Source organism: Trichosurus vulpecula, chromosome 2 (genome assembly GCF_011100635.1).
Source record: "Trichosurus vulpecula isolate mTriVul1 chromosome 2, mTriVul1.pri, whole genome shotgun sequence".
Classification (NCBI taxonomy): domain Eukaryota; kingdom Metazoa; phylum Chordata; class Mammalia; order Diprotodontia; family Phalangeridae; genus Trichosurus; species Trichosurus vulpecula.
In genome coordinates this window covers 329,566,478-329,593,782 of record NC_050574.1, presented here as the reverse complement: position 1 = coordinate 329,593,782, position 27,305 = coordinate 329,566,478, and the positions used below count along the sequence as shown (strand labels likewise).

Below are 27,305 nucleotides of genomic sequence, written 5' to 3'. Positions count from 1 at the left end.
TCTGTCACCCCACTCCCCCCATCCCCTTTTCCCTTACTTTCTTGTAGGGCAAGATAAATTTCTACACCCCATTGTCTGTGTATCTTATTTTCTAGTTGCATGCAAAAACTTTTTTTTTTGTTTTTGAACATCTGTTTTTAAAACTTTGAGTTCCAAATTCTCTCCCCTCTTCCCTTCCCACCCACCCTCCCTAAGAAGTCAAGCAATTCAACATAGGCCACATGTGTTTCATTATGTATAACCCTTCCACAATACTCATGTTGTGTAAGACTAACTATATTTTGCTCTTTCCCAACCCATCCCCCTTTATTGAATTTTCTCCCTTGACTCTGTCCCCTTTCCAAAGTGTTTGTTTTTGATTACCTACACCCCCATCTGCACTCCCCTCCATCATCCTCCCCATTTTTTTTTATCTTCTTCCCTCTTCTTTCCTGTGGGGTAAGATACCCAATTGAGTGTGTATGGTATTCCCTCCTCAGGCCAAATCTGATGAGAGCAAAATTCACTCATTCCCCCCTCACCTGCCCTCTCCCCTCCTCCCATAGAACTGCTTCCTCTTGCCACCTTTATGCGAGATAATCCACCACATTCTATCTCTCCCTATCTCCCTCTGTCAATATATTCCTCTGTCATCCCTTAATTTCATTTTATTTCTTTTTTATATATTCCCCTCATCTTCAACTCACCCTGTGTCCACTTGTCTCTCTCTCTCTCTCTCTCTCTCTCTCTCTCTCTCTCTCTCTCTATATATATATATATATATATATATATATATACACATACATATATACATACATACACATTCACTTATATATATATATATATATACATAAACATATATATATATATGCATATTCCCTTCAGCTACCCTAATACTGAGGTCTCATGAATCATACACATCATCTTTCCATGTAGGAATGTAAACAAAACAGTTCAACTTTAGGAAGTCCCTTGCAATTTCTTCTTCTTGTTCTTTTTCTTGATTACCTTTTCATGCTTCTCTTGATTCTTGTGTTTGAAAATCAAATTTTCTATTCAGCTCTGGTCTTTTCACTGAGAAAGCTTGAAAGTCCTCTATTTTATTGAAAATCCATATTTTGCCTTGAAGCATGATACTCAGTTTTGCTGGGTAGGTGATTCTTGGTTTTAATCCTAGCTCCATTGACCTCTGGAATATCTTATTCCAAGCCCTTCGATCTCTTAATGTAGAGGCTGCCAGATCTTGGGTTATTCTGATTGGGTTTCCACAATACTCAAATTGTTTCTTTTTGGCTGCTTGCAGTATTTTCTCCTTGATCTGGGAGCTCTGGAATTTGGCAACAATATTCCTAGGAGATTTCTTTTTGGGATCTATTTGAGGAGGTGATTGATGGATTCTTTCAATTTCTATTTTGCCCTGTGGCTCTAGAATATCAGGGCAGTTCTCCTTGATAATTTCTTGAAAGATGATATCTAGGCTCTTTTTTTTGATCATGGCTTTCAGGTAGTCCAATAACTTTTAAATTCTCTCTCCTGGATCTATTTTCCAGGTCAGTGGTTTTTCCAAGGAGATATTTCACATTGTCTTCCATTTTTTCATTCCTTTGGTTCTGTTTTATAATATCTTGATTTCTCATCAAGTCACTAGCTTCCACTTGCTCCAATCTAATTTTTAAGGTAGTATTTTCTTCAGTGGTCCATTGGACCTCCTTTTCCATTTGGCTAATTCTGCCTTTCAAGGCATTCTTCTCCTCATTGGCTTTTTGGAGCTCTTTTGCCATTTGAGTTAGTCTATTTTTTAAGGTGTTGTTTTCTTCAGTGTATTTTTCAGTATTTTTTTTGGGTCTCCTTTAGCAAGTCATTGACTCGTTTTTCATGGTTTTCTCGCATCCTTCTCATTTCTCTTCCCAATTTTTCCTCTACTTCTCTAACTTGCTTTTCCAAATCCTTTTTGAGCTCTTCCATGGCCTGAGACCAGTTCATGTTTTTCTTGGAGGCTTTTGGTGTAGGCTCTTGCACTTTGTTGATTTCTTTAGGCTGTATGTTTTGGTCTTCTTTGTCACCAAAGAAAGAATCCAAAGTCTGAGACTGAATCTGGGTGCATTTTCGCTGCCTGGCCATATTCCCAACCAACTAACTTGACCCTTGAGTTTTTCAGCGGGGTATGACTGCTTGTAGACTAAAGAGTTCTATGTTCCACATTTGGGGGAGGATGCACCAGCTCTGCCACACCAGCACTTCTCCTTCCCCAAGAACCCCCAGTCCAGACTGGGCTTAGATCTTCAGCAGGCTGTGCACTCCTGCTCTGATTCGCCACTTAATTCCTCCTACCAGGTGGGCCTGGGGCCAGAAGCAACTGCAGCTGTAGCTGCCCCACCTCCACTGCCCCGGGGGTGGTGGCTGAACCCTGAACTCCTTCCACTCCAGCAGCTTTTCCCACTAACCTTCTCTGTTGTCTTTGGTGTTTGTGGGTTGAGAAGTCTGGTAACTTCTGCAACCCACTGATTCAGGGCGCTAGGGCCCGCTCCACCCGGCTCCTGGTCTGGTTGGTCCACACTGCTCACGCTGGGCTCTGCTCCGCTCGCTCCCAGCTCCCAGCTCCATGTGGGATAGACCTCACCCAGAGACCATCCAGGCTGTCCTGGGCTGGAGCCCTGCTTCCCTCTGCTGTTTTGTGGGTTCTGCAGTTCTAGAATTGGTTCAGAGCCATTTTTTATGGGTTTTTGGAGGGACTCGGCCGGGAGCTCATGCTAGTCCCTGCTTTCTAGCCGCCATCTTGGCTCCACCCCCCGCAAGTAGCATTATGAATGTGCAAGTTCTATGGTCTCCTCCAACCTTTGGCAGATATATGAAGCCATATTGCCATGGGCTTATACAGCAACACAATTAGAGGAACTGCCCTGAGCCGCACCAATCTGTCAGGTGTTCTATTCCTTACCAAAGAGCAACCTAGCTCTTAGCCTCTAAGAATATGAGTCTCCACTGAATCTTTGAGAACCAGGGAACAAAAATGATCCAGGAGTGGTGTGGTAGAATCCTGTTTTGATGTGATTTATAATCTATATGCCATTTGGATCAAGGATCTGAAAAGGTTTTCATTATAATCACTTAATGTCTCTGAGCCTTTTCCCCCCCTCATCTGTAAAATGGGGATGATAATACTTGTCACATCTATGTTTTAAGTGTTGTCATTAGGCTTGAATGAGATAATATGTGTAAAGCATTTTTCAAACTTTAAAGCACTACAGAAATGCTTGTTATTGTTATTACGGGGGAGATGAGCCATTTTTTCAATTATCTAGGCCTCTTTATTTTTTTACTACTTCCCTAATGGTGACCTAGGTGGCACAGTAGATAGAGCACTGGGCCTGGAGTCAAGAAGACTCATCTTCCTGAATTCAAATCTGACCTCAGACACTTCCTAGCTGTGTTACCCTGGGCAAGTCACTTAATCCCATTTGCCTCAGTTTCTTCGTTCATATAATGAGCTAGAGAAGGAAATGGTAAACCACTCCTGTATGCTTTCCAAGAAAACCCTAAAAGGGGTCACAAAAGTCAGACATGACTGAAAACTACTGAACAGCAAAACGACAATGGTGACCTGGAAAATCATAGATGATATGCACTGTGAACTTTTCACAGCAACTCTGAGGAGAAGTTTTTAATGCAAAGGGAGGGGGGAGTTTGCTATTATGCACTAAAAATTAAGTTTTGCAATTATCTATTGTAACTGGAATGGCCTTTTTTTCTTTGAGTGACTCAGCTTACCTCATTGAGCCTCTGGACGCTGTGGCTTGCTCTCCCGGGGCAGGAAGTCCAGCGACCATACCAGGAATCAATTTCCTGTGTGATGAGTCATGGGGCTGGCTGAGGGGAGGTGTTAGCTGCAGAACCCGGTCTACGCTAGGGGGAGGGACCAAGTCAAGAACCAATTGGCCCTGGTCATTCAGGTGGTGCTTGATGATGTCAAAAACTCTATAAGAGGGGAGAGGACAGCTTGAAGCCCTCTCTTTCCTCTTCCGGTTGGTGTGGGACGCAGCGGCAAGCAAGCGTGACTCTGGGCCAGCCCTTGCCCTCGGGCCGAGCCCAGATGTTGGTAACTATGAATTGTATTGGGTCTGTCTGTTGATATTTGTAATTTGTTTGTATTTTGGTTTTGAGGTTCGGGATGCTGGTTTGCTTTTTCCCCCGAACTAAATGAATGTTTTGAACCTCAGGATGCTGGTTTTTTCCCCTGAAGTAAGTCAATGAATCTGTATTTGGTCTGTCTCTTGATGCTTGTCTGTATGCTCCCCTGAACTAACTGAATGCTGGCGTTTTCCCCTGAACTAAATGAATGTTGTCTGTATGCTAAGTGAATGCTGGATTAAAGTAAGCTGGTCAACCCCTTCACCGTGCTTTCCTTGTTTAAGCAGATAAAAAGAACCTGTGCTTTCCCGGTAGCCTCCTGGGTCCCGGCAGCCCCCTGGGTGCCAGCTGTGGGGGAGGGATCTTACGCCCCCACCGAAGCTGCTAGCTGGGTTGTTAAAACATCTATGCATTTCTGTTATCTAAGATCTTCCTTTTTTACCTCCTTGTCACTTTACAAAGTTCACTGTGAGATTGGCTGTTTGAATGACTTTTCTCCCTGGAGGTGGCCCTTGGTTTCCAATTTGACTTCAGCGTAAAAGCCAAGCTTAGAGTTAGGAGGTGTTGTTCAGTCTTTTTTTCAGTTTTGGCTAACACTTTTGAAACACTTTTTTAATGCTTTCAAATATTTTATTTTCTTTTAACAATTCAGTTCATATTCTAACAACATTCAGACTAGGAGAGAAGCTGCATTCCTAACAGCGTTATCCAATATAGTAGTTTACCAAATTTCACAATACAAGATGGTATTAATTTAGTCAGATGTATTTCCAAATGACCTTACATAGAAAATTATTTATCCCATCTTTAATATGGCTGGACACATATAGGTGGAACTTACTTCCTCAACATAAGGTGATTTATAATATGAGCTGATCTATAAACTTTCCCTCTCTAGCCACCTCTGGATCGCATAGCTCTCAGGTTTAAGCATTAAAGAACTTACATGATATCACCCGCAGAGCTGAAACATTTATAACCATGTCAAAAAGCAAGTCTCGAACATTTAATAAGATAAAACAATTAAGACTTTTTAAAAACATCATAATAATCTTAATAAAATAAAATACAATGAAAATGGTTAGCTGCTTTTAGACAATGCTTTAACAGCTGAGTTTTGATAATCTAACAGTATCTAAATTACAAGAAAAGTCCTTTTTCTAACTATATTTGTGTTAGCAAGTTTCACAATATAAGCATGTTGTGACAAATGAAAAGTTAGAAACACACAATTTCTGGGCAATTATTAATCATGGCTAGCAAATAATTTAAAAAATAAGGTCAGCGGTACTCTTAGAAACCAAAGATAAACTTTTGAGGGCTGCTAGGCATTTAAAAACCCTTGGAAGAGTGGATGTTCCCCACAAGCAGAGATCAACTCTGATTGGTTAGCAGTTAAATGAATATTATAATGAAAGGTCGGCTTATTCTGATGGACAAAGAGACTCATCTCTACCTAGACTACCCCCCCCCTTGGGTTCTATTCTTACCTGAGTAGAACAATGGTGGGGTTATGGTAAGAATGCCACCTAGATAAAAGATGGTCTTTACCCATTAATCAGAACTCAGATTTCCCAGTTGGGTGGGGTCCCACCCAAGATTAAACCCAGACTCAACATCAGCCCTGTCTTTCAGAGGCTAGTTTGATTGAGGAAATAGGAAAGGAAACCCTTAATCTTAATTTAATAATTGACTATTAATATAAAAGTAATCATTTTTCTCAATGTGTTTAATCTTATATTAATAGCACTAAAAATACATATATACGACTTTACCAGTTTGAATCCATAACCTGTTATCATTGCTGTTAGGATCTCTCTCTTAGGCAATCAGGGTTAAGTGACTTACCCAGGATCACTCAGCTAGTGTCCGAGGCCAAATTTGAACTCAGGTCCTCCTGACTTGAAGGCCAGTGTTCTATCCACCATGCCACCTAGCCACACCTAGAATCTCATTAAGATTCTGGGTGGAGGACTGATTTTGGGCCCAGACAAAAAAGTCTAAGGAGTTTGGTCCGCCAGTGGCAGGGTATGACCCATCTCATGTCCTTAAGAGTTTTCATAGAACGCAAAGAGTTAATATAATCAATGATTTAATACAAATTCTCAATTTGCCATGATATAAGGAAACATTTCAGGTATTACATGGTAGTTACAACTGAAACAGAATGAAGCATTGAAAATCATAATAGCCAGTATAGTGCTTGTTGTATAATAGGGGCAAAGCCTAATGTTAATTACTCTATAAACAAGGGCTTCTTACAAACCATTCTCACAGGTGAGTGACAGGACTACCAGATGCTTATCTCACCTTACTTGTAGCAGACTAAGAAGTCAAAGCTTCTGAAAAATTCTTAGGATTACTGTGGTACAATGATTAGGCATAGGAATGGAATCTTTTCCTTTTGTAATTTCTAGTTCTCAACTAAAACTAAATCAGTGTACTCCAACCCTGAGTATCAAAACTGCTCATAGGTCAGTCTGCTGCCAGGCTCCAGCACGCAGCACTATTTCTCAAACCTAATTACATCAAACTGTTAGCAAAGTTGGTAAGATCTTAAAATTCTTCATTGCACACTTGAGGACAACTTGAAGAGATTCCTGCTGTACCAAATTTATAGTCAAAACATTATAAATATCTATTGCATTTCTAAATGAACAGTTTCAAATACTCAACATCATTCTTTTTAACAATTCAATCTATAATCCAAAAGAATACTGATCTAAAAAGAACTATCTGATCAATGCGAAGTATTCTCTTTAAATCCGCATTATAGATTGTTAAGCTGAGGTAAATTGGTTTAAGATTGCACAATTAACAAATTTCCAGATTCATGCATTTTCCCAACACTTTATCTTAATACCAAATAGTACAATAAATTCTGACTTATCATAAGCATCTTATTAGAAGAAAGGTATCATTTTAAAATAAGATGAGAATAAATTCAATTACACCTTGAACCCTTTGCTTTCAAGTTTACTCATAGCTCTCTATAACTTTTCTCTATTTACTTTCAAATCAAGCTGCAATTATTATTACTGCTGTTTCCACAAAGTAAATACGTAAAGTTGCGCACAACCTTCCCACTTAAACAAAGCCAAAACTTTTCTCAAACCTCTCTTTTAACATACTCGAACCTTCTTTTCCTCTTTATACGTCTCTCCCGTGGTCTGAAAACCCATACCTTTCTTATTTCCTTCATATTCCAGAGTATTTCAGACTCACTATAGTTGAGACTTTACTGGTACTTTACTTAAGATTGTTCATTATTGTCAATCAGTTATAATTCTGTTATTCCCTAAGCAATGGAAGAACCAAAAGTCCTTTAAGGTGTTCTTAGCAATTACAAAAACTTTAACAGATTACAAAAACTTGGTCTATTTAAATAACAATTAAGTTCTGGTATATTATTCAGAGAAGCAACATAAAGCAGATATCCAAATAAACTTCATATAAACTTCAAGTTGCTTTCTTAAATAAACTTCTCCTTTTGTGGGCAAGAAGCAAAACAGTTCTCAAAAATTCAAGTATATAATCTATTAGAAAAATAGGCAGAAATCTCATATAATTTACAACCAAAATGAGATGGGAGTAGAGAAATTTGAGAGATCACTTACCCACACTGAACCACCAAGTTGAATCTGGACTGAACAGGGGTCCGTGCTGGTACCAGGCTTCCTGATGTTGAAGATGAGGTTGACTGGCTGGGCAAGAGTCTTTGAATCCCACTTCTGACACCAGAAATGTCAATCTGAAATAAAGAGGACTACCAAAGTACTAACAACAAGGGTCTTTAATCAAGGCAAAGGAATTGTAATCCAAGATACCATATAGCACCAGAGTACTGGAGTGCCCAGGAGGGGCAGAGGGAACAGGGTTTAAATAGGCTCCAACAGGGAGGGGGAGTCTCAAGGAAGGCACAGCTTTGTGAATCTGTTACATAAGTTATTTTGCATAGCAGCCAAAAGTCCATAAAGCTGAGCAGGCTCAGGGAATGATGACATCTGGTCAAAATAGGAGGCTCCAGATGCAGCAGCAGGGGCTTTCCAAAGAGACCAAAAGACCGGCTCCAATTGATTTGAACCTACCTACTCTCACCGTGGGATCAGCATCAGGTAGCCCCTCTGATGGTTGCATTCAACCAGCATTTATTTTCCATGTGCCAGATACTGTACTAAGCACTTTACAATTATTATCTCATTTGAGCCTCACAACAGCTCTGGGAGGTAGGTGCTGTTATTATCCTCATTTTATAAAGGAGGAAATGAAGGTTAAGTAGGTGTCCAAGGCCAGATTTGAACTGAGGTCTTCCTGACTCCCAAGTCAAGCCTGGCTCTCTAACCATTCCCTGTCTCAGATCCATCTGTTCTCTTATGTGAATGAATTGGTTAAGACATAAGTGTTTTGTGACAATTCTCTGGCATAAGGAAGTCCTTCCTGGGAATACATAGAGTTCTTCTATTGACCCTTGCTTTCTACAACTGGGCTTATAGTCACACTCTTCTATTGAAGGTGTGGTTATTAATAGGTTAAGTCCTTGTCTGGGTACCCAGTTTATGTCTAAGGAGAGGTCTGGGGGCCTTGGGAAAACAAGTCCTTAATGAGGCTGGGATGCTGAAAATAACATGTTAAACTATGGGAATTAGTTGAATGCAAGACTTTATTGCAAGCAATGAGAAAGAGGGAGAAGAGGAAAAAGGGACTTGTGCACATGCACTGTCATAGATATAACTCATGTCAAGGCAGCTTTGCATTGGGGAGCACATTCAGCAGGAAGGGAGGGGGTGCTCCAGTGGGAAGATGTATTCCCATTGGAGGGGAGGGTATGTTCCAAAATGCTCTCCTGAAAACAGGATTCTCATACTCTGATTTTGGCTGGCCCAGGCAGCCCCGGCAGCCCCTGGCTGATTTGCATATCAGGAATCAGGGGAAAATATTATTTTGGGGGTTTGTTATCATGGAGGCAAACAGGACAACATGGAGGTGTACTAGGCAAAATATTGTTTAGGATACATAACTGTACTAACCTTTGAAAAGTGTTATTGTCAGTATTTTTCCATGAGAATATTCTATAAGCTTACAGTCTCCCTTAAGGGGAGATTGTCATGGTGGTCTCAAAACCACCAGGTCCAGTCTTATAACAAAAAGGAACTAGGTGGCTCCCAGTATAAAGGTCAAAGGCTACTTCAACTACATTCTGTTTAAAGGCATACTCTTATGTAATTAATTGATAAAGGTAAGTGTCTTGGTGGTAAACGAAGCTATTGTGCTTAGCTGTTGTGGCGCAATGAAGAATGCTAGTTTTAGAGTATAAAGACTTGGGTTTGAATTCTCTATCTGCTCTTGACTGTCATCTTGGCAATGAGAAAATAATTTCACCTCCCTGGGGCTCCATTTGTAAAATGGACGGATTGGATTATATGATTTAGGTCCCTTCTAGCCCTGAATCTATGAGCCTATGATTTGTATTAGTCTATTCAAATCATCAGACCCAGACAACCTACTTCCCAGCGTACTGAAATAACTGTTGAATGCAGTTGCTGGGCTACTGATGTTCTGTTTTTAAAAAGCAAACAAAAGAAATGTTTGTTGCAGAATTGTAGATAGACAAATGACCTGATCTTCAAAGGAGGAAGACGATAGATTCTTCAAACTGTAGGGCAGTGGTTTTGACTTATATTCCTGACAAAATTCTAGAAAGAATGGTTTGTGGCCATTTAGAAGATATTTGGTGATCACTTTGAGCTAACATGGGTTCAGCAACAATGTATCATGCCTGACTGAACATGTATAACCTTTATCAAATTGCTTGCTTTTTTAATGAAGGAGGAGGGAAGGTGGGAGAGAATTTGGAATTCAAAACTATAAAAAATGAAGGCTAAAATTGTTTTTACATGTAATTGAGAAAAAGTAAAATATTAAAAAGAAAAAAAAAACAATGCATCATGCCAGATTAAACATTTTTCACTTTTTGACAAGATTCCTAGACCAGTAGATCAGGGAAATGCCATAGACACAGAATACCTGGATTTTAGCAAGGCTTTTGACCAAATATTTCTTGATATCATTTTATGGGAAGGGACATGAGCTAGATGAAAATATGTATAGTTGGGGCAGCTAGGTGGTGCAGTGAGTAGAGCACCAGCCCTGGAGTCAGGAGGACCTGAGTTCAAATCCAGCCTCACACACTTGACACACTTACTAGCTGTGCGACCTTGGGCAATTTACTTAACCCCAATTGCCCTGCCTTCCCTCCTGCAAAAAAAAAAAAAAAAGAAATATGAATAGTTAGGTGGATTCAGAACTGGATGAAAGGCCACACCTAAGGAGCAATAACTTCAATGGGTTTATATCAACATGGAGGGAACTCTCAGAAGAATGCTATCCTTGGACCTTTTCTGCTCAATATCTTTTCAATGACTTGGATGAAGGCATAGTTAGTAGGCTTCTCAAATTTTCAAATGACACAGAACTAGTAAAGATAAGCAACATGTTGGATGACAACTGGGATCCCAAAAGGCTAGGATGATGGGCCAATTTTAATAAGATGAAATTTAATAATGATGCATTATTTGTATGTATCTTTGGCCAAGAGTAAGATTGATTATATTGTCCTCTTAGCATTTTGGGGTACCCATGAGGGCTTGGATTATTTTATCTATAGTTATTGGCTCAACACCCCATTCCATCTGCTTTCTCCCAACTGCTAGCCACCAGTGACTAGCACCTCAGTTCCATTTAACCAATTAAAATAATTTAGTTTTTAAAGATATATTTACTTCAAAGATATAACAGCAACCAAAGTATAAACATTGCCCTGCACTCAGCACCTGGGGCTGACATAAAAAAATGTCCAAAGATTTGTTGATAGGTATTGCTGCCAATCATACTCATTAGCACACAGAAATATTTTAGTAATCAGTTTATCATATGCTCAGAGTGTAGTCCTATGAAATGCAAAAACCAGTGGACCCTGAACAATAGCCTTATATAGGTCTTAGTTACATAGGCAGGATGGGCACAATGATATTTTACAGAAAGCAGAAGGGGAAAGTAAAGATTTACACATCAAAGAATAGGTAGCAGAAGGGGAAGAAGATCTATATCGGGTAAAATAACAGAACCACATGTTTGTAAGTGGGGGTGCTATCTTAACTATCAAATTCCTATGAGAGACTCCCAAGGGAGTTTCATAATAAACTTGGCATTCCCCAACATAATAGCAGTCTTCATTACCTCTTCCTTTAACTTTCTTGTACAGTCTCTAATTGAATACCAGGGTCTATCTGCAGTAGACCACATAGTATCAGCAGGATATTCCTCTTTATAGCTTGTCACAGCCAAAGCCAACAAATTGGTTGCTTTTCTTTGCAAATGATAATCCCTAAAAGCTTGCTGTACAAAAGGATTCTGACAAATACTTAGGAATCTCGTACAATCCACAGAATCCACAGACACTCATGCAGCCCCTTCCTCATTGATTCTCACCATCCAAGATATTAACGATTCTCCCATTCTCTGGGTGAACCTACTCAAGATACCTATGATTTTCTGCTGTGTAAAATCCTCTAAAGCCTTTCTAAACTGAGTTATATGGTCTTGTATTTCCAGTCTCCTCTGCTGTATGGGACTCATTTCTCTTTGAGAGTGTACCAATGTTTCACTCTGTGATAAGTACCATGGAACAAAGTATCACCTTGTACCTGAGATTCTGACATTGTATCCTCCTGTCTAGATTCTCTGCTCTTTTACCATGGTAACCAAACAGCCTGCTAGGCTCAACCTTGGCTGAACTGAGGAGTACTCTTGACCTCCTTGGCTCCCTCTGCCCTCTACCTGAATTTACAACAAGACTGTTAGTTTCCTGGCTGTTCTGCCACCTGAGTTTCTCCATCTTGCTGTGGTATAGAAGAAGCACTTTGACTTGAATTATTAGACCTGTCAGCAACTGTCTGATTCCTTTCTTGTAACAATCTGTCCCTGCTTTCACATACAATACGATAGGCTGTGAGTAAAATCCAGCCTCGTCTAGAGATCGCTCTTGGGATCCCCATTCCTGGTTCAACAGTAACCTCTCTGAGACATCGTTCCAAATCTCTAGATCCTCCACTCTGTAGCTTCTTCTTCCAGTTCTCACAGAGACCAGTGCCCTTAGACCATTCCCTTGCTAGGGAGCAATAAGATACATCTTTTTGTCCTGGGACAACCATTTCTTCTTCTAAAGTTCTTCTACCTCTGAATAGAGATCTTATACTTTGTGATCCCATCCTCCTAGTCGCCAAATGAAACAGTAAGGCAATAATAATAATGTAGAAGATAATTGCCAAATTATCCCAAATTGCCTGGGATCTTTAAATCTAATTGCTACTACAAGAGGGCAGAAGGGGAAGGTAAAGATTTACACATCAAAGAACAGGTAGCAGAAGGGGGAGAAGATCTATATCAGGTAAAATAATAAACTGGCTCATAAACTCTAGGAATATAGCTAGAAATTTGCAGACTTGACTATCAACATCGGAGCTATACCTAGCTACTTGACTTGCTCATCTTAAGTAAATCTATTTACTTATTTATTTAAAGCTAAGCCTGAAATTCTCTTTTCACTAACTAGTTAATCCCTAGAGCTAAAATCTGATGTCAGCAAAATTATGCAAGTGCTAGCTAGTTATGTGGCTTACTGTCTTAAAGAAATGGCAATAATAAAGCCAATAGAGAAAAATTCTCTTATGACCCAAGAGAGCCCACTTGCACCTATAGCACTGCCATCTCTTGGGAGAGTGAACTCAGACTTAACTCAATTTCACTGGCCCCACCATATTCAGCATGGTGGGTCCTGCTCAGCCACTACTTGGTTGGGTCCTGAAAGTTCCTCCTCAGGACTTCAGAACTGGATTGAATGAAAAACTCAGAATGGACTCAATGTCTAGACTTTCTCTCCTGACTTCTTGAAACTCACAAGGTTGTAGTCCTTTCTAATTATATTCACCTAAAATGAAAAAACCAAATACGCAGGCAGCAACCAAGGACATAGTCACAGGCCACATGTCTGCTTCAGATTGGGAAGGCCCAAGGCCTCTTCCCTCACAGGATTGCTTTTCTTCAGAATGCTGCCAACCTGAAAGAAGTCAAACTAAGAAAGAAAAGAAGATATCAATTAGTGCCTTCTGAACATACCCCATTTCTGGCTATGCAACTGCAGCCAGTAGACCAGAGTCAGTTACAGAATGTCTGTGCATCCTTCCAAGTTTTCCAGTGTATTTCCATTATATCTCCCAGAAACAGGGTTCCCAGCCTCTTCCATGTGAGGAATTACATCAGCCCATAGCACTGATGCTTGCTTATAAAGTCTGGGCTAATTGGCCAGTCACTTATTACAGGTGTAAATGTGAAGTAAGGGGCATTGTGGCATTGTAGATAAAGAGCTGGCTACAGATTCCGGAAGACCTGGGTCATTCAAATTGTAACTTTGTCATACACTGGCACATCACTAAACCTCTTAGTGCCCCAGAGAACTCTAAGATTAGAAGTTGCATAGCAAGAGATGATCTGCATTGATAGAGGGAGTTTCCTCACTGGGCAATCCCTTTACCAACAAAATCACAGTTCTAATGTCCTCCTTGATGATTATATTAAAATTCCTATGCAAAGATAAAAGGAAGTGGAAGTATGGGTAGAAAGTTTTTCATGTGATTTTATTTTGAGGTTCAAATTCTCTCCTTCTCTCCAGCCCTTCCGCCACTCATTGAGAAGGCAAGCAATATGAAGTCATGCAAAATATATTTCCATATTAGCCATGTTGGAAAAAAAAAAGCAAGTGAAAGAAAATATTCAATCTGCATTCAGAGTTCTTCATCTGGAGGCTGATAGCATTTTTTCATCATGAATCCTTTGGAATTGTTGTGGATCATTGTATTGCTCAGAGTAGCTAAATCTTTCACAGTTAATTGTAATTATAATATTGCTGTTACTGTGTGTATATATAATGGTTCTGCTCACTACACTTTGCATCAGATCATAGGCCTTCCCAGATTTTTCTGAAGCCATTCACTTTGTCATTTTTTACAGCACAATAGTATTCCATATAATCATATGGAATCAAATCAACTTTGATCATATCAAATCAACTTATCCAGCCATTCCCCAATGTTGGGCATTCCTTTAATTTCCAATTCTTTGCCAACACAAAAGGAGCTGCTATAAATCTTTTTTTACATGTAGGTCTTTTTCCTTTTCTCTTTGATCTGTTTGGGATGCAGACCTAACAGTGGTATTGTTGAGTCAAAGGATATGTAGTCTTATAGCCTTTTGGGCATAGTTCCAAATTGTTTTCCAGAATGGTTGGACCAGTTGACAGCTACCCCATGGTACATAAGTGTACCTATTTTTCCACATCCCCTCCAACATTTGCCATTTTCCTTTCCATCATGTTAATCACTCTGATGGGTATAAGGTGGTACTTCAGAGCTGTTTTAATTTGTATTTATCTCATCAATAATGATGTAGAGCTTTTTTTTCATGTGACTATTGATAGCTTTGATTTCTTCTTCTGAAAACTGCCTGTTCATATCCTTTGACCATTTATTAATTGGGTAATGGCTCTTATTTTTATAAATTTGGCTAAAGTTCCCCATATATTTGAGAAATGAAGCCTGTATCAGAGAAACTTGCAATAAAATTTCCCCCAGTTTCCTGCTTTTTTTCTTCTAATTTTGGCTGCATTTTTTTTGTTTGTGCAAGAACTTTTGAATTTAATATGCAATCAGAATTATCCATTTTACATCCCATGACCTCTATCTCTTGTTTGGTCATAAATTTTTCCCTTATTCATAGATCTGACAGGTAACTTTTTTCCATGCTTATATTACCTTTTATGTCTAAATTATGTATCCATTTTAACACCTTATCTTGGTAAATGGTGTGAGATATTAGTCTATACCTAGTTTCTGCCATCCTGCTTTCTAGCTTTCCCAGCAGTTTTTGTCAAATAGTGAATTGTTGCCTCAATAACTCAGAACTTTGGATTTATCAAACACTAGTTTACTATGGTGATTTACTACTGTGTATTGTGTACCTAGTCTATTCCACTGATCTACCACTCTATTTCTTAGCCAGTACCAGATTGCTTTGATGGTTACTGCTTTATAGCATAATTTGAGATCTGTACTGCCAAGCTACCTTCCTTCACATTTTTTTCATTGCTTACCTTGCTATTCTTGACCTTTTATTCCTCTAGATGAATTTTATTATTATTTTTTTCTAGTCTATAAAGTAATTCCTTGGTAGTTTTATTGGTATGTCACTAAATAAGTAAATTAATTTGGGAAGAATTGTAATTTTTATTATATTGGCTTGTTCTACCCATGAACAATTAATATTTCTCCAATTATTTAGATCTATCATAAGGCTATACATGTTTATGTGTCCAGTGTTGTAAAGAAGTACTTGGGTTAAGTACTCTGTGGAGTGGTCAGTAGGTTTACTGAAACTCTTGTTGACTCTCCTTTGTCCTTGGACAGTGATGATCCTGGATTTCCTTGTAAATCTGTCCCCTTTTCAGGGATTTGATGCCTGACCAAGATGGCTGATTTCTTTCCTTGTGCTGGGCCTCTCAGCATAGATAAAACCAACATCTGTTCCTTAGGGAAAAAGTTTCATCCCTTTGGTCTTCCTTCCCATATCAACTATAATCAGGGGCCCCAATTTATCTAACAATTCTATATTATAATATTCATGACTGTCTAGGTAAAGATTCACTTTTCCATGGAACAATAATAATAATTTACAAATTACATGGAACTTTGAAGCTTGCTAAGTATCATATATATATATATATAATATATATAAAATCCCATTCAAGCCTAAAGTGCTATATAGATGTGAATAATAAGTATTATTAATGTGGTGGTGATAGTAAGGCCCTGACTTAGTGGCTAGAGATGTTACTCTGTGTGTGTGTGTGTGTGTGTGTGTGTGTGTGTGTGTGTGTGTGTGATCCCATTCAAGCCTTTAACCCTGTGAGGTAGATACTCATAGGTATTCTTATCTCCATTTAACAGATGTAGAAATCAAGGTTCAGGTTAATTTGCTTGTCCACAGTCAGACAGCCAGTTTAGTGTCAAAGGCAAGATCTGAATACAGCTCTTCCTAAAGTTCAGGTCCAGTAGACTATCTACTCAGCCACACTGCCTCTCATATCACATTGAATCCAATGAATAGATAGAGTGAGTAAAGCAAAGCTTCAAACATTATCTCTGATGTTACAAGTCTTATTGGGATAATCGAGCCACCCTACTACCCACTGCGGAACTTTTAAAGATAATTCAGTTCATTTCATTTTCACTCAGAAAATGCTGCTTATGCAAACTTGTTTCCCATACTGGTAATACCTGCCTTCATCTTCTGCATTACAATTCCTGCAGTCAGTAAACATGTGGGGGAGTTGGCGGCTTTCCCAGGTAAACTTTTCTAATGTATCCTATGTCCTAGAGCAGCTGCAATAGCATACAAATGGGATGAACCAAGTTCAAATGTGAGCTCAGACATTTAGTAGCTCTATGGCTCTGGACAAGTCACCTAATCTCTTCTAGCCTCTTTAAAATGGGAATAATAGTAGCATCTACCTCCCAGGTTGTTATAAGGATAAAATGATATTTGTAAAGCACTTCGCAAGCCTTAAAACACTATGATAAATGCTAGATATTAGTTATTGCTCCAAGAGAGCACTGGAGCATAGGGGCCCAGGTGTGGAGAACAGGAGTCTGGATCTAGCTATGCTATATTGATATAAACTCCATCCTGGTAAGGTTTCCCAGAAAACGGCAGACAGGGCCCCTTCACAGTCACTCTAAATGGGAGTTCTACGGCCTTTGAGGAAAGACTATCCTTCTCACTCTGGAGCTAACTTGTATGTAGTTGGTCCACGTTCCTGGGAGGTATCTGTTTCTTGTACATTTACAGTGATGAGAAAATACATCCCACTTTTGGACAGCCCTAATTCTGACATAACTTTTTCCTCATACTGAGCTGAAAATGCACTTTAGCACAGTGCCAGGCATATGCTAGGTACTTAATCAATGATTGTTGATCAATCGATTGTTGACTGAATGCTGCTTCGATATAACTTCTCCTCATTGACTCTCAGTCTGCCATAGGAAGCCACAAAGAACAAGTTTAATACTTTTTATATCTTTTATGTCTTCACTGAGTCTTCCCTCCTCCAGTTCCTTCAACTAGTCCTTACAATGGGATGATTTCCAGACCCTTAACCATCCCCATTACCCTTGTCTGGAAAACAGACCAATTTTAAATAGATTTAATGTTTGTATAATTACAACGGCAGTGCTTTTCTTTTGGTCACAGGTTAATAACTTATTATATACTCCTTGTTGAAGGAAAAGCAGCCCTGATGTTGGTCTTTCCAGTGATACTGGCTGATAAAGGCTTTTTGGGTGTGTGTGTGTTATTTTTTGTCATGGAAAGGCAGGGGGTGGATAGGAAGAGGAGATAGTCTATAAGTCATTTCTTCTGCTGAAGTAGATTAAGAATCTAAACTTTTGGAAACCACTTTGGTAGAGGGACAAAAGCAGAAGGCCTTGGAGGACACACATAGGGTATCATACTTAAATCTATAACTAGTGAGGACACTGAGGAAGAGAAAGCACATTCGTGCTCTGCAGCCAGCCCACGGGCCTTTTCCTAGTCCTTCCTCACCCAAGGATAAGTTGAGTAAATGAAAGGAAATGTATTAAAATAACCCTTTCCAGTGCTGTCTGCCGGGTTTATTGAGTCTAGCTACATCTCTATATCATTTCTTCCTTCTAACTGCAGTACAACTTACCTTCTTCTTTTCTCCAACTTGTTCTTTTTGACCAGGGAATTCAAGAAAGTCCTGGGTCTTTGAGACTATCCACTGACATTATCCGAGAGATGCTTGGTATTGAAATAAGTGTGTTGATGGGGGCTAACATTGCTAAGGAGGTGGCTGATGAGAAGTTCTGTGAGGCCACCATCGGTAAGGACTGTTCTAGGCAATTCATTCAAGCTCATGCTTTTTCTTTCTCAGAGAATGAAGGTGGGGATAGATAGGGCCTGGGGTTGGGAACTTCAAGGGAAGGAATGTCCAGTCTAAAGTACTTAAATGTCTCTTAAGGAAAGGAAGAAGAGTCCTCATGCCTCGTGGGGCAGCATTTCACTTATCCCTTGTTTTTGAGGGAAAGACTTTTTTTTTTCAAATCTGGTACACACACTGAATGCCTCACTTTGAGTGTGAGAAAGCAGCCAGGTACACAATTCAATGGCACTTAATTCAGCAGAAAGAGCCCTGGATTTGGAGTCCAAGGACAAAGTCCCAGCTCCACCACTGTGGGCCATGAGCCCTCAGCTAACTCATTTCAGCACCTCCTTATCAGCAAGTGGGGACATTACTTGTACTACTCAGGGATTTTGAGAAAAGTGCTTTTTAAACTCTAAAGTGCTATATAGATGTGAATAATAATTATTATTAATGTGGTGGTGGTGGTGGTGGTGGTAAGGTAATTATCGTCTCTGTGCCCCTGGATTGTATCCTTTAGTGAGGTGCAACACCTTGTGATGGTGGAAAAGGCCCTGGACGTGGAGTAAGGAGACTGTGTGACCTTGAGCAAGCCACTTGTAAAATGAGCACATTTGTGCTCCCTATCTCACAGTTTTCTTGTGAGGAAGGTACTTTGCAAACTCTATTAAGTGCCACGGAAATGTGAGTCATTATTGTTTTAGTATGTTCTATCATGTGCTCAGCAATTTCAGTTCAAGCATTTCACTGAAGGGAAACCACCCACCTTCCCCCTCAAAATAATAGTGCTTCCTAATGCTATGTGGTTTACAAAGTGTTTTCACATCCATCATCTCTCTTGATCCTAACAACAAACTCTGTGAGACAGGCAGGGTAGATATTGATATCCTTTTATAGATGAGAGATCTCTTAATCTCTTCAGAAGAGATTAAAAATAAGGGAAATCAGGGTCCTGTTGATTCCTCCTTGCTGTGACTTATCTGTAATGGACGCCAATAGCTTAGGATGCCACATCTGTCGGCTCTTCTTCCTCAGGATGCACCAACAAGAAACACGGGAACATCTTTAAGGAATTATTTGAAACGGACAACTTCCGAATGACTGTAGTAGAAGACGATGAAACTGTGGAGCTCTGTGGAGCATTGAAAGTGAGTCATGGGGGGAGGCTGAGGAGCGATGGCCAAGGTGCCCCGACTAGTATCACCCAAAGCACCCTCCCTGGACCAGCCTCCAGAAATGGGAAGCCCAAAATGTAATGAGTAGCCCTTACTTAGCAGGACCGGAGAATACTGACACGGCTGCAGTGGCTAGACCCCTTCCCACTACTGGCCTCCTGACTAGAGCTGATGGGTTTGGAGACATCCATGGGTTGGCATCTTTTATCTCCTCATCTTTCCTTATCCCGTTCCCTCGTTTTAAAAATCTCTCTTCTTGCCACCTTTCACTCCAGAATGTTGTGGCACTTGGAGCCGGCTTCATTGATGGCTTGGAACAGGGCGATAACACTAAGGCAGCAGTCATCCGCCTGGGACTGCTGGAAATGATAAGCTTTGCCAAGATCTTCTGCAAGAGGCCCGTACAGCTCACCACCTTCTTGGAAAGCTGTGGGATCGCCGACCTCATCACCACCTGTTATGGAGGTCGAAGCAGGAAAGTGGCTGAAGCCTTTGCACGAACGGGAAAGGTGAGGATTCATGGTGAGGGGAGGGCACTTGAGGCTTTCCCCAGACCAAGAGATTTCTGATAGGTATGAGGAGTCTGCCTCATCTTTCAGAAAAGGAAATTGAAGGACAAATCGGTGCTTACGTGACTTGCTTAGGGCCATAATAATTATGGGGAGTGGGATTTGAACCCAGGTCTTTGACTCCAAGTCTTGTCTTCTATCCACAGCCAGGTGTAGCACAAATAAAAGAAGCAGTGGATGGGGCTGGGTTAGAGTCTTGGCCTGCCTCTCCCCTGGCCTGCTCAGGAAGCAACATGGTGCAGCTAACGCTGAATTTGGAGGCTGCTGACCTGGAACAATCTTTACCTCAGTTTTCTCACCGGCAAATGAAAAAGATGGACTACAAGTCTCTTCCCAGCCCCAAATCTATGATCCTTAAATCACTTTATTTCTCTGGGCCTCATTTTCTTCCTCTGTAGTATGAGTTGGACTTTAAGTGACTTCTAAGTCCCTGGCGGAACTAACATGCTAGCATTTGACTGCCAAACTAATTTTTAGCTTTGTTAAGTTCCCTCCTTGTCCTGGTCTGGAAAGTATGACTTAGAATCAGTTCCTGTTCTCTCTCCCCTCAAAGGGCAAACATGGGTGAGAACCCCTGGTTCTGGCTGAGCCAGCACCCACCTGCTGTCACCCCTGGTTGATCTCCCCCCACCCCTGACTCAAGCCCCTTGCCAACTTTGGAAGAAGGTAAAAGAGGTCATTGCAGCTTTGGCCTTTTCAGCAACTGAGAAACTTCCTGGGGAGGAATACTTTTATTTAATATTCCCTAAGTCTGCTGCCCCAACCCAGAGCCTCCTAGAACCAATAATGATATATTGCTCACATCTCTAGGTCTCCAGAAGTTTGCAAATCCTCCTCTTCTTCATAATAGTCATGTTGGGTAGAGGGTGAAAATATTGGCGTCCCCACTTTACAGAGGAATAAACTGGCTTAGATAGCTGAAGTAACTTACTCATAGTCACATGGCTAGAAAGTGTTAGAAGCTAAACTCCAATTCAGGTCTTCTGTTTCAAGAGCTAGGGATAGTTCTCTCCACTACCCAGGCTATCACACACTTGGTGCATGTGTGCTGGCTAGTCCAGCCCTTCCCTGACATGTCCTGTCCCTCCCTGACAAAAGTCTCCCAAGTAGTGACTTTGTGATATCCTGGGGTTTCTTCCTTCTATGGGCCAATTTCCCAGTATGCTAAGATCTCCCCTTTATGGACCTATGGACTTTTATTGCTTTAGTATCTCTTTCCCTATAGATATGATGTCCTGGGAGCTCCAAGTCCAACTGAGTTTGAATTAATTACTTGTTTCATGAATTACAAATTTGATTTGAGGACACTGGTGCTGGTTGCCCCCGGTACCAAGATATTGCTAATTATGGCTCTGCATCTTAGTAAGCCTTTTAGTTAATGCTAAATCAGCTGAGTATTCATTCTAAGCATTGACAATACATAGAATCATAGGATCTTAGGGGTCATCTAATTCAACCTCCTTATTTTTTTATCCTATTCCTTCTAGTCCATTGAAGAGTTAGAAAAAGAGATACTTAATGGACAAAAGCTTCAGGGGCCTCCAACTGTCAGAGAAATATACAAGATCCTGAAAAGCAAAAACATGGAAAATAAGTAAGTGACTGATGATAACTAATAAATAGGGAGTGGAACCTTCTTTTAGGAGTTATTTTTATTATAAACTTAATCACAGTGAAAACAAATAATAAGCAAAATGGGCAATTAAATTACATATATAACCATAAGCTTGAAACAATATACTCTCCAGAAAAGGGAAAATATATATCAATTTTAATAAAATAAAGCCTTAATCTGTGTCCCCTCTCAATCTCTTTTTTGTTTGTGTACTTATCAGATTTTGTTGCTTTTATTTTTGTACATAGACATTTTGAAGCCAATGTTATGATCCTTTTTTCTTCCTTCCTTCTTCTTTTTGTTTGTTTTGTTTTGGGGGGAAGGCAGGGCAACTGGGGTTAAGTGACTTGCCCGAGGTCACACAGCTAGTAAGTGTGTCAAGCATCTGAGGTCAGATTTGAACTCAGGTCCTCCTGACTCCAGGGCCAGTGCTCTACTCACTGCACCACCTAGCTGCTGCTTCTTCCTTCCTTCTTTATCATATTCTATGTCTGTCCATATTTCTCTGTTCTTTATATCTGTTGTTATTTCTGGTGTAAAACTTTTCCATTAAATAGACATGACACAATATATTTAACCATTCCCCAGCTGTTGGACATATGACTTGTTTCTAGTATTTTGCTATTACAAATAAAGTCACTTTGAATATTTTTGCACAGATGATTATGTTTTTCACTGTTAGAGGACAAGGACTTTTCCATGACTGGAGGAATAACAACAGAGACCAACAGCTTCAGCTCCTCCCCTTACCACCAATGGTTTGGCATCTTCTTGAGGCCAACCAAAGCTTAAAGATAATTTGCATGACAGTATATGGGCTGCTACTGAGGCATAATGGGCATCAAAAAGGCCAACAAAGAGAGGTGGATGTGTTTATCTCCAGTTTGAAAGAAGCACATGAAATTTAGACCAATTAAGGAAGCATGCCACCTCTCCCTTGAGGTATAGAATGAGAGAAAAGGACTCATCCTACCCAGCTAGGAGTGAGGGCTTGGGATCCTTTGTGAAGGGACAAGAGAGTGTTCTCACAGTTGCCTGAGAGGTCCTTTTCAGCACCATCTAGACAGAGGTGTGAGGCAGGTGGAAGAAACCCCAAAACCAACAGTGCAGAATGGAGGTAGAAATAATACCCAGGCACAAGATCCAGGACTCATGCCTGAGCAGTGTAAGTCTAAAAGAGTAATGACATTCAAAACAAGAGTGGCAAGAAGAAAGGTGCACAGTTTTAGGGACTGCAGTAAACAACAGTGTTAGAGATGCACCTTTAGACTTAGTAAACAGAATCAGAGCCTGGGTCCATGAGTGACAGCTTTTCAAATGACAGCTGGAGAGGTAATCATGGTGCCCAAGAGCTCACAAGTCCCCACTAGTGGAATCCCCCTTAACAGTCAGCCACTAGGTACAATTAGCTCTTAGCAAAGGAATTTACTAAGATAGCATCCCTTGTGGGCTATTTTTCCTAACTTTCACTTGAATTTGTTGTTTGGGTCCCCAAAGTGTAGCTGCTATTATTCAGTATCTTAGACTAATGGGAGAGGAGGGGCGGGTCAACCTCCTAATGCTAGAGTTCATAAGCTGATGAGCCAATAGATACAATTATTTCTTAGCAAAGGCATTAACTAAAACAGCAATACTATTAAAATTAAAATAATATTAAAAATGGTAGTTATAAAGTATCCTCCCAGCAGAAACTTGGGATACACAAATCTACAAATATTCACAGTGCCTGTGGAAAGAATGGGGACAACTTTAAACTTTGAACTATCTCAAAGCAATGAAGTCTAGAATTGGTAGGTGGTTTGGCTCCCTTTGGACAAGTCACTGCTAGACACTAGGGCTAATGAGAGGAGGAAAAAAAGAGAAGTCTCATTCTTCTCTCCTGCAAGAGTCTCTTCCACAAAGCCCTCATGAGACTATATTTGTGATCTCTCCAGGGCTTAGCTACTTAAAACCTCCAGGGCTTAGCAATTTTAAATGGAAGAGACATGTCCAATTTTTGTTTATCCAGTGTGTTTCTTCTCCCTTTAATTCCATCAGAGAAAAAGTTCACACTTCATAAAGGGATCACCTGGCATGCCTGACACTTTACAGACAGTTTATACTTTGTTATCACATTAAAACTTCATTATCTGTGACTAAATCCTTTTCCCACTACTATTTGTCATAGTGCTAGACCTGCTTACTATAGCAATAAGATAAAAGGAAGACATTAAAAGCATAAGCATAGGCAGAAAGGGAACAAAATTACTTCTATTTGCAGATGACATATGATTATTTATTTAGGAAACTACAGAATCAGCAAAGAAACTAATTGAGTCAATTAATAGTTTTCATTAAGTAGCAGGATGCAAAATAAATCCACAAATTTGACAGCATTTCTATATAGCAATGACAAAAATCAAGAGAAAACAAAAGTGAAATACCATTTAAAATAACCCAAAAATACATTAAATAACTGGGAGTCTAGAGGTAGAGCCACGATGTCAAAGTAGTAGAAAGAATTACAACAAGCTCTGCCCTACCCTGGACATAACTCCTCCAAAGAGATCTAGAAGACACCCAAAACTGAGTCTTCATCTGGAAAATCAAGAAAAAATATCACAGTGCGTCATTTTTTTCTGCCCAGATCAGTGTAGGAAGTCAGACAGAGATGTCAGCAAACACTAGGACCTGGATCGAGCTGGCCAAGGTCACTTGGAGCGTTCCAGCCCCATGAGAGGCTGTGCACCAGGGCAAGCAGTGGTCCCAAACCCAACAGAAAGGGCCCTAAATTTGTTCAGGGAGCCAGGAATAGTTGCAACTCGGTGGCTTTGTCACTCACTACCCAGTTCTGGGTCAAAGATCCAGGAATGACAGAGATGGAGACCTGTGCCTAAAAGTGGCATTTCAGGAGAAGGAGCGGTCATGGTCCCTAGGCTTTGTACCAAGGACAGAGCAAGTTCAGAATCAAGCAGCAGCAGCTTTGTGACTCACACCCCAGGAGCTGAGTGGGGGTGTCAGTTTGATTTCTAATCCAATCTTAAGTGTTCAGTGGAATAACTAGGGAAGGAAGTCCAGACCAAAGGGGAATCTGTGGTTCTATGACTCTAAACTGGAAGCACTTTCCAGCCCACTGCTAGTGACTGAGTTCATTAGCAGTCTAATGGAACCCCACTGTGAACAATTCTACAATCATTGCTCAGACCCAAACCTAGGTCAGTAACTCTCAAATCAAGGGGGCAGTGTTTAGGTTTGGTCCTGGATTAGGCCATTTTAGAAGCACTGAAAGCTTCCAGGTTTCCAGCCAGAGCAGTCCCTGAGATGATGGTTCAACAGAGCATTCAATACTCAAAGAAAGCCGCAGCAGGACCAGCCCAGATGAGGGATAGAAGTGATCATATAGAGAAAACAAATAATTTTGACTACTCAAAAAGCAAAAATAAAAATATATGATAATAATAATAATAAATAATAATCAAAATCAATGCATTTAAGAGAAGGGGAATCATCAATTGGAAAAGTTGTCAGTGGACATGAACAAACAACTCTGATGAACTGAAAACCATCATATGAAAGATTGCTCCAGACTTAAAGAGAAGGCAAACGAAAACAACTCTTAAGTTTCCCATCATATCTATCAAAGTAGGACTTGTGATTAAAGATGAAAATAGTATTACAGGACTTAAAGACAATAGGCACACTAACACTGTTGTTGAAGGTATGACATGGTATTTGGAATGATAGGGACTAAAATGTCTATACACCTTGACCAAGAGATTCCAGCGCTAGGCATGTACTCTAAGCAGGTTAAAGACAGAAAAGTCCCAAATGTACCAAAATTTTCATAAAAGCATTATGTGTCTGTGTGCACGTGTGCATGTGTGTGGTAATAAAGATCTAGAAACAAAGTGTTGGTGTCCATTAACTAGGAAATGTCTGTAAAAATTGTGGTATGTGACTATAATGGAATGTTGTTTTACAATACTAAATGACAAATAGAAAAAATCTGTAACATAGGAAGACTCATATGAACGAATTCAAAGTGATACAAGCAGAATCAAAAGAACAGTATAACAAAATGAACACAGAGTGTAAATTAAAATTTTTTAAAAAATATCTAGCATTTATAGCACTTATACAAATGTTATCAGTTGTTGTTCTTCAGCCATTCAGTCGTGCCTGACTCTTTGTGACCCCACGGACCACAGCACGCGAGGCCCTTCTGTTCTCCATTATCTTCCAAAATCTCTCCAAGCTCATGGTTCACTGCTTCCATGCCACTATCTATCCGTCTTATCCTGGGCCATCTCCCTTTCCTTTGGCCTTCAATCTTTCCCAACATCAGGGTCTTTTCTGATGAATCCTGTCTTCTCATTAGGTGGCCAAAGGATTTAAGATTTGGCTTTAGTATTTGACCTTCCAGTGAATAGTCTGAGTGGATTTCTTTAAGTGGTATCGGACTCCTTGTGAACCCAACCCAAACCAGAGTACGGGATACAGAAACATCTCATGGTTCTTTGGTACTTATGACCCATAGCCTTCTACTCTGACACATAATTTCTTTTATTTATTTTTATTTTTTGAGGAAATCAGAGTTAAGTGACTTGCCCAGGGTCACATGGCTAACGTCAAGTGTCTGGTATGAGGTCGGTTTTGAACTCAGGTCCTTCTGACTCCAGGGCTGGTGCTCTATCCACTGTGCCACGTAGCTGCCTCAGTTTCTTAATTTTAGAGGGAATAAGCATGACTGGCAGGTTTCCTGGTTTCCTGGTTATGCTATTCTTCTTCATCTGTGATCTCTCTCTTCTAGGTTTCCAATATTTGTCTGCATCTATGAAATATGCTGTGAGGGAAAGCCAGTGAATGAGTTCATCTGTTGCCTGCGGAATCTTCCACAACATAAATCAGCTAGTTGATTCATACAAAAGATTGGGATAATTCCATTCATTCTAATCACTAATAAAGGGAGATAAAGCCTGAGAATATCCAACTATTTCTTTTTGGCGGGGTGGGGGGGGGGAGAATCAGGGTTAAGTGACTTGTTCAGGATCATCCAGGTAGTAAGTATCAAGTATCTGAGGCCAGATTCAGAATATCTGGTTATTAAGATAACCATAGATAAAAATACCTTTTTCCTCAGTCGGGAGAAAGGCTCTAAGAATATAACCTTCTGGAAAAGAGGTGACTTTCCTTAAACTAATCATTCAGTTCAGGTAACATTAAGTGTTTACTTTATGTCAGACACTGGGCTAGGTACTGTAAGAAAAAGCAAAAAATAGTCCTTGTCCTCGAGGAACTAACATTCTAAAGGGAGAAACCACAACAACATAACAATAATTTATTGTTTAGTCATTTTTTGGCCATATCTAACTCTTTGTGACCCCATTTGGGGTTTTCTTGGCAAAGATAATGGAGTGGTTTGCCATTTTCTTCTCCAGTTCATTTTACAGGTGAGGAAACTGAGGCAAACAGGGTCAAGTGACTTGCCCAGGGTCACACAGCTAGTAAGTATCTGAGCTTGAATTTGAATTCAGGAAAAGGGGCCTCCCTGATCCCAAACCCAGCATGCTCTAACCACAGAGCCACCTAGCTGCCCAACAATAATAATAGCTAGCTTTGATATAGGGTTCACTTTACAAATAATACCTCATTTTAACTTTACAACAACCCTGGGAACGGGGTGCTATTATTATCGCCACTTGCAGATGTTTACAGTTGAGGGAAAAAGAGGCACTTGACTTGCTCAGAATCACATAGTTGGTCAGTATCGGAGGTCAGATTTGAAAATCAGGTCTTCCTGACTCCCGGTC

At 40.2% G+C, this 27,305-nt stretch overlaps 1 protein-coding gene across 1 annotated transcript in view; it reads left to right on the top strand.

Moving 5' to 3' along the window:
• LOC118837111 (glycerol-3-phosphate dehydrogenase [NAD(+)], cytoplasmic-like) overlaps nt 1-26,411 on the top strand; it is a 35,051-nt gene extending 8,640 nt beyond the window's left edge. Inside the window, exons 4-8 of the mRNA XM_036744093.1 lie at nt 17,980-18,118; nt 19,193-19,305; nt 19,608-19,841; nt 21,389-21,495; nt 26,306-26,411. Of these exons, the coding sequence (XP_036599988.1) occupies nt 17,980-18,118; nt 19,193-19,305; nt 19,608-19,841; nt 21,389-21,495; nt 26,306-26,411 (699 nt within the window). The remainder of the gene's footprint in view (nt 1-17,979; nt 18,119-19,192; nt 19,306-19,607; nt 19,842-21,388; nt 21,496-26,305) is intronic.
• Nucleotides 26,412-27,305: the final 894 nt, after the last annotated feature.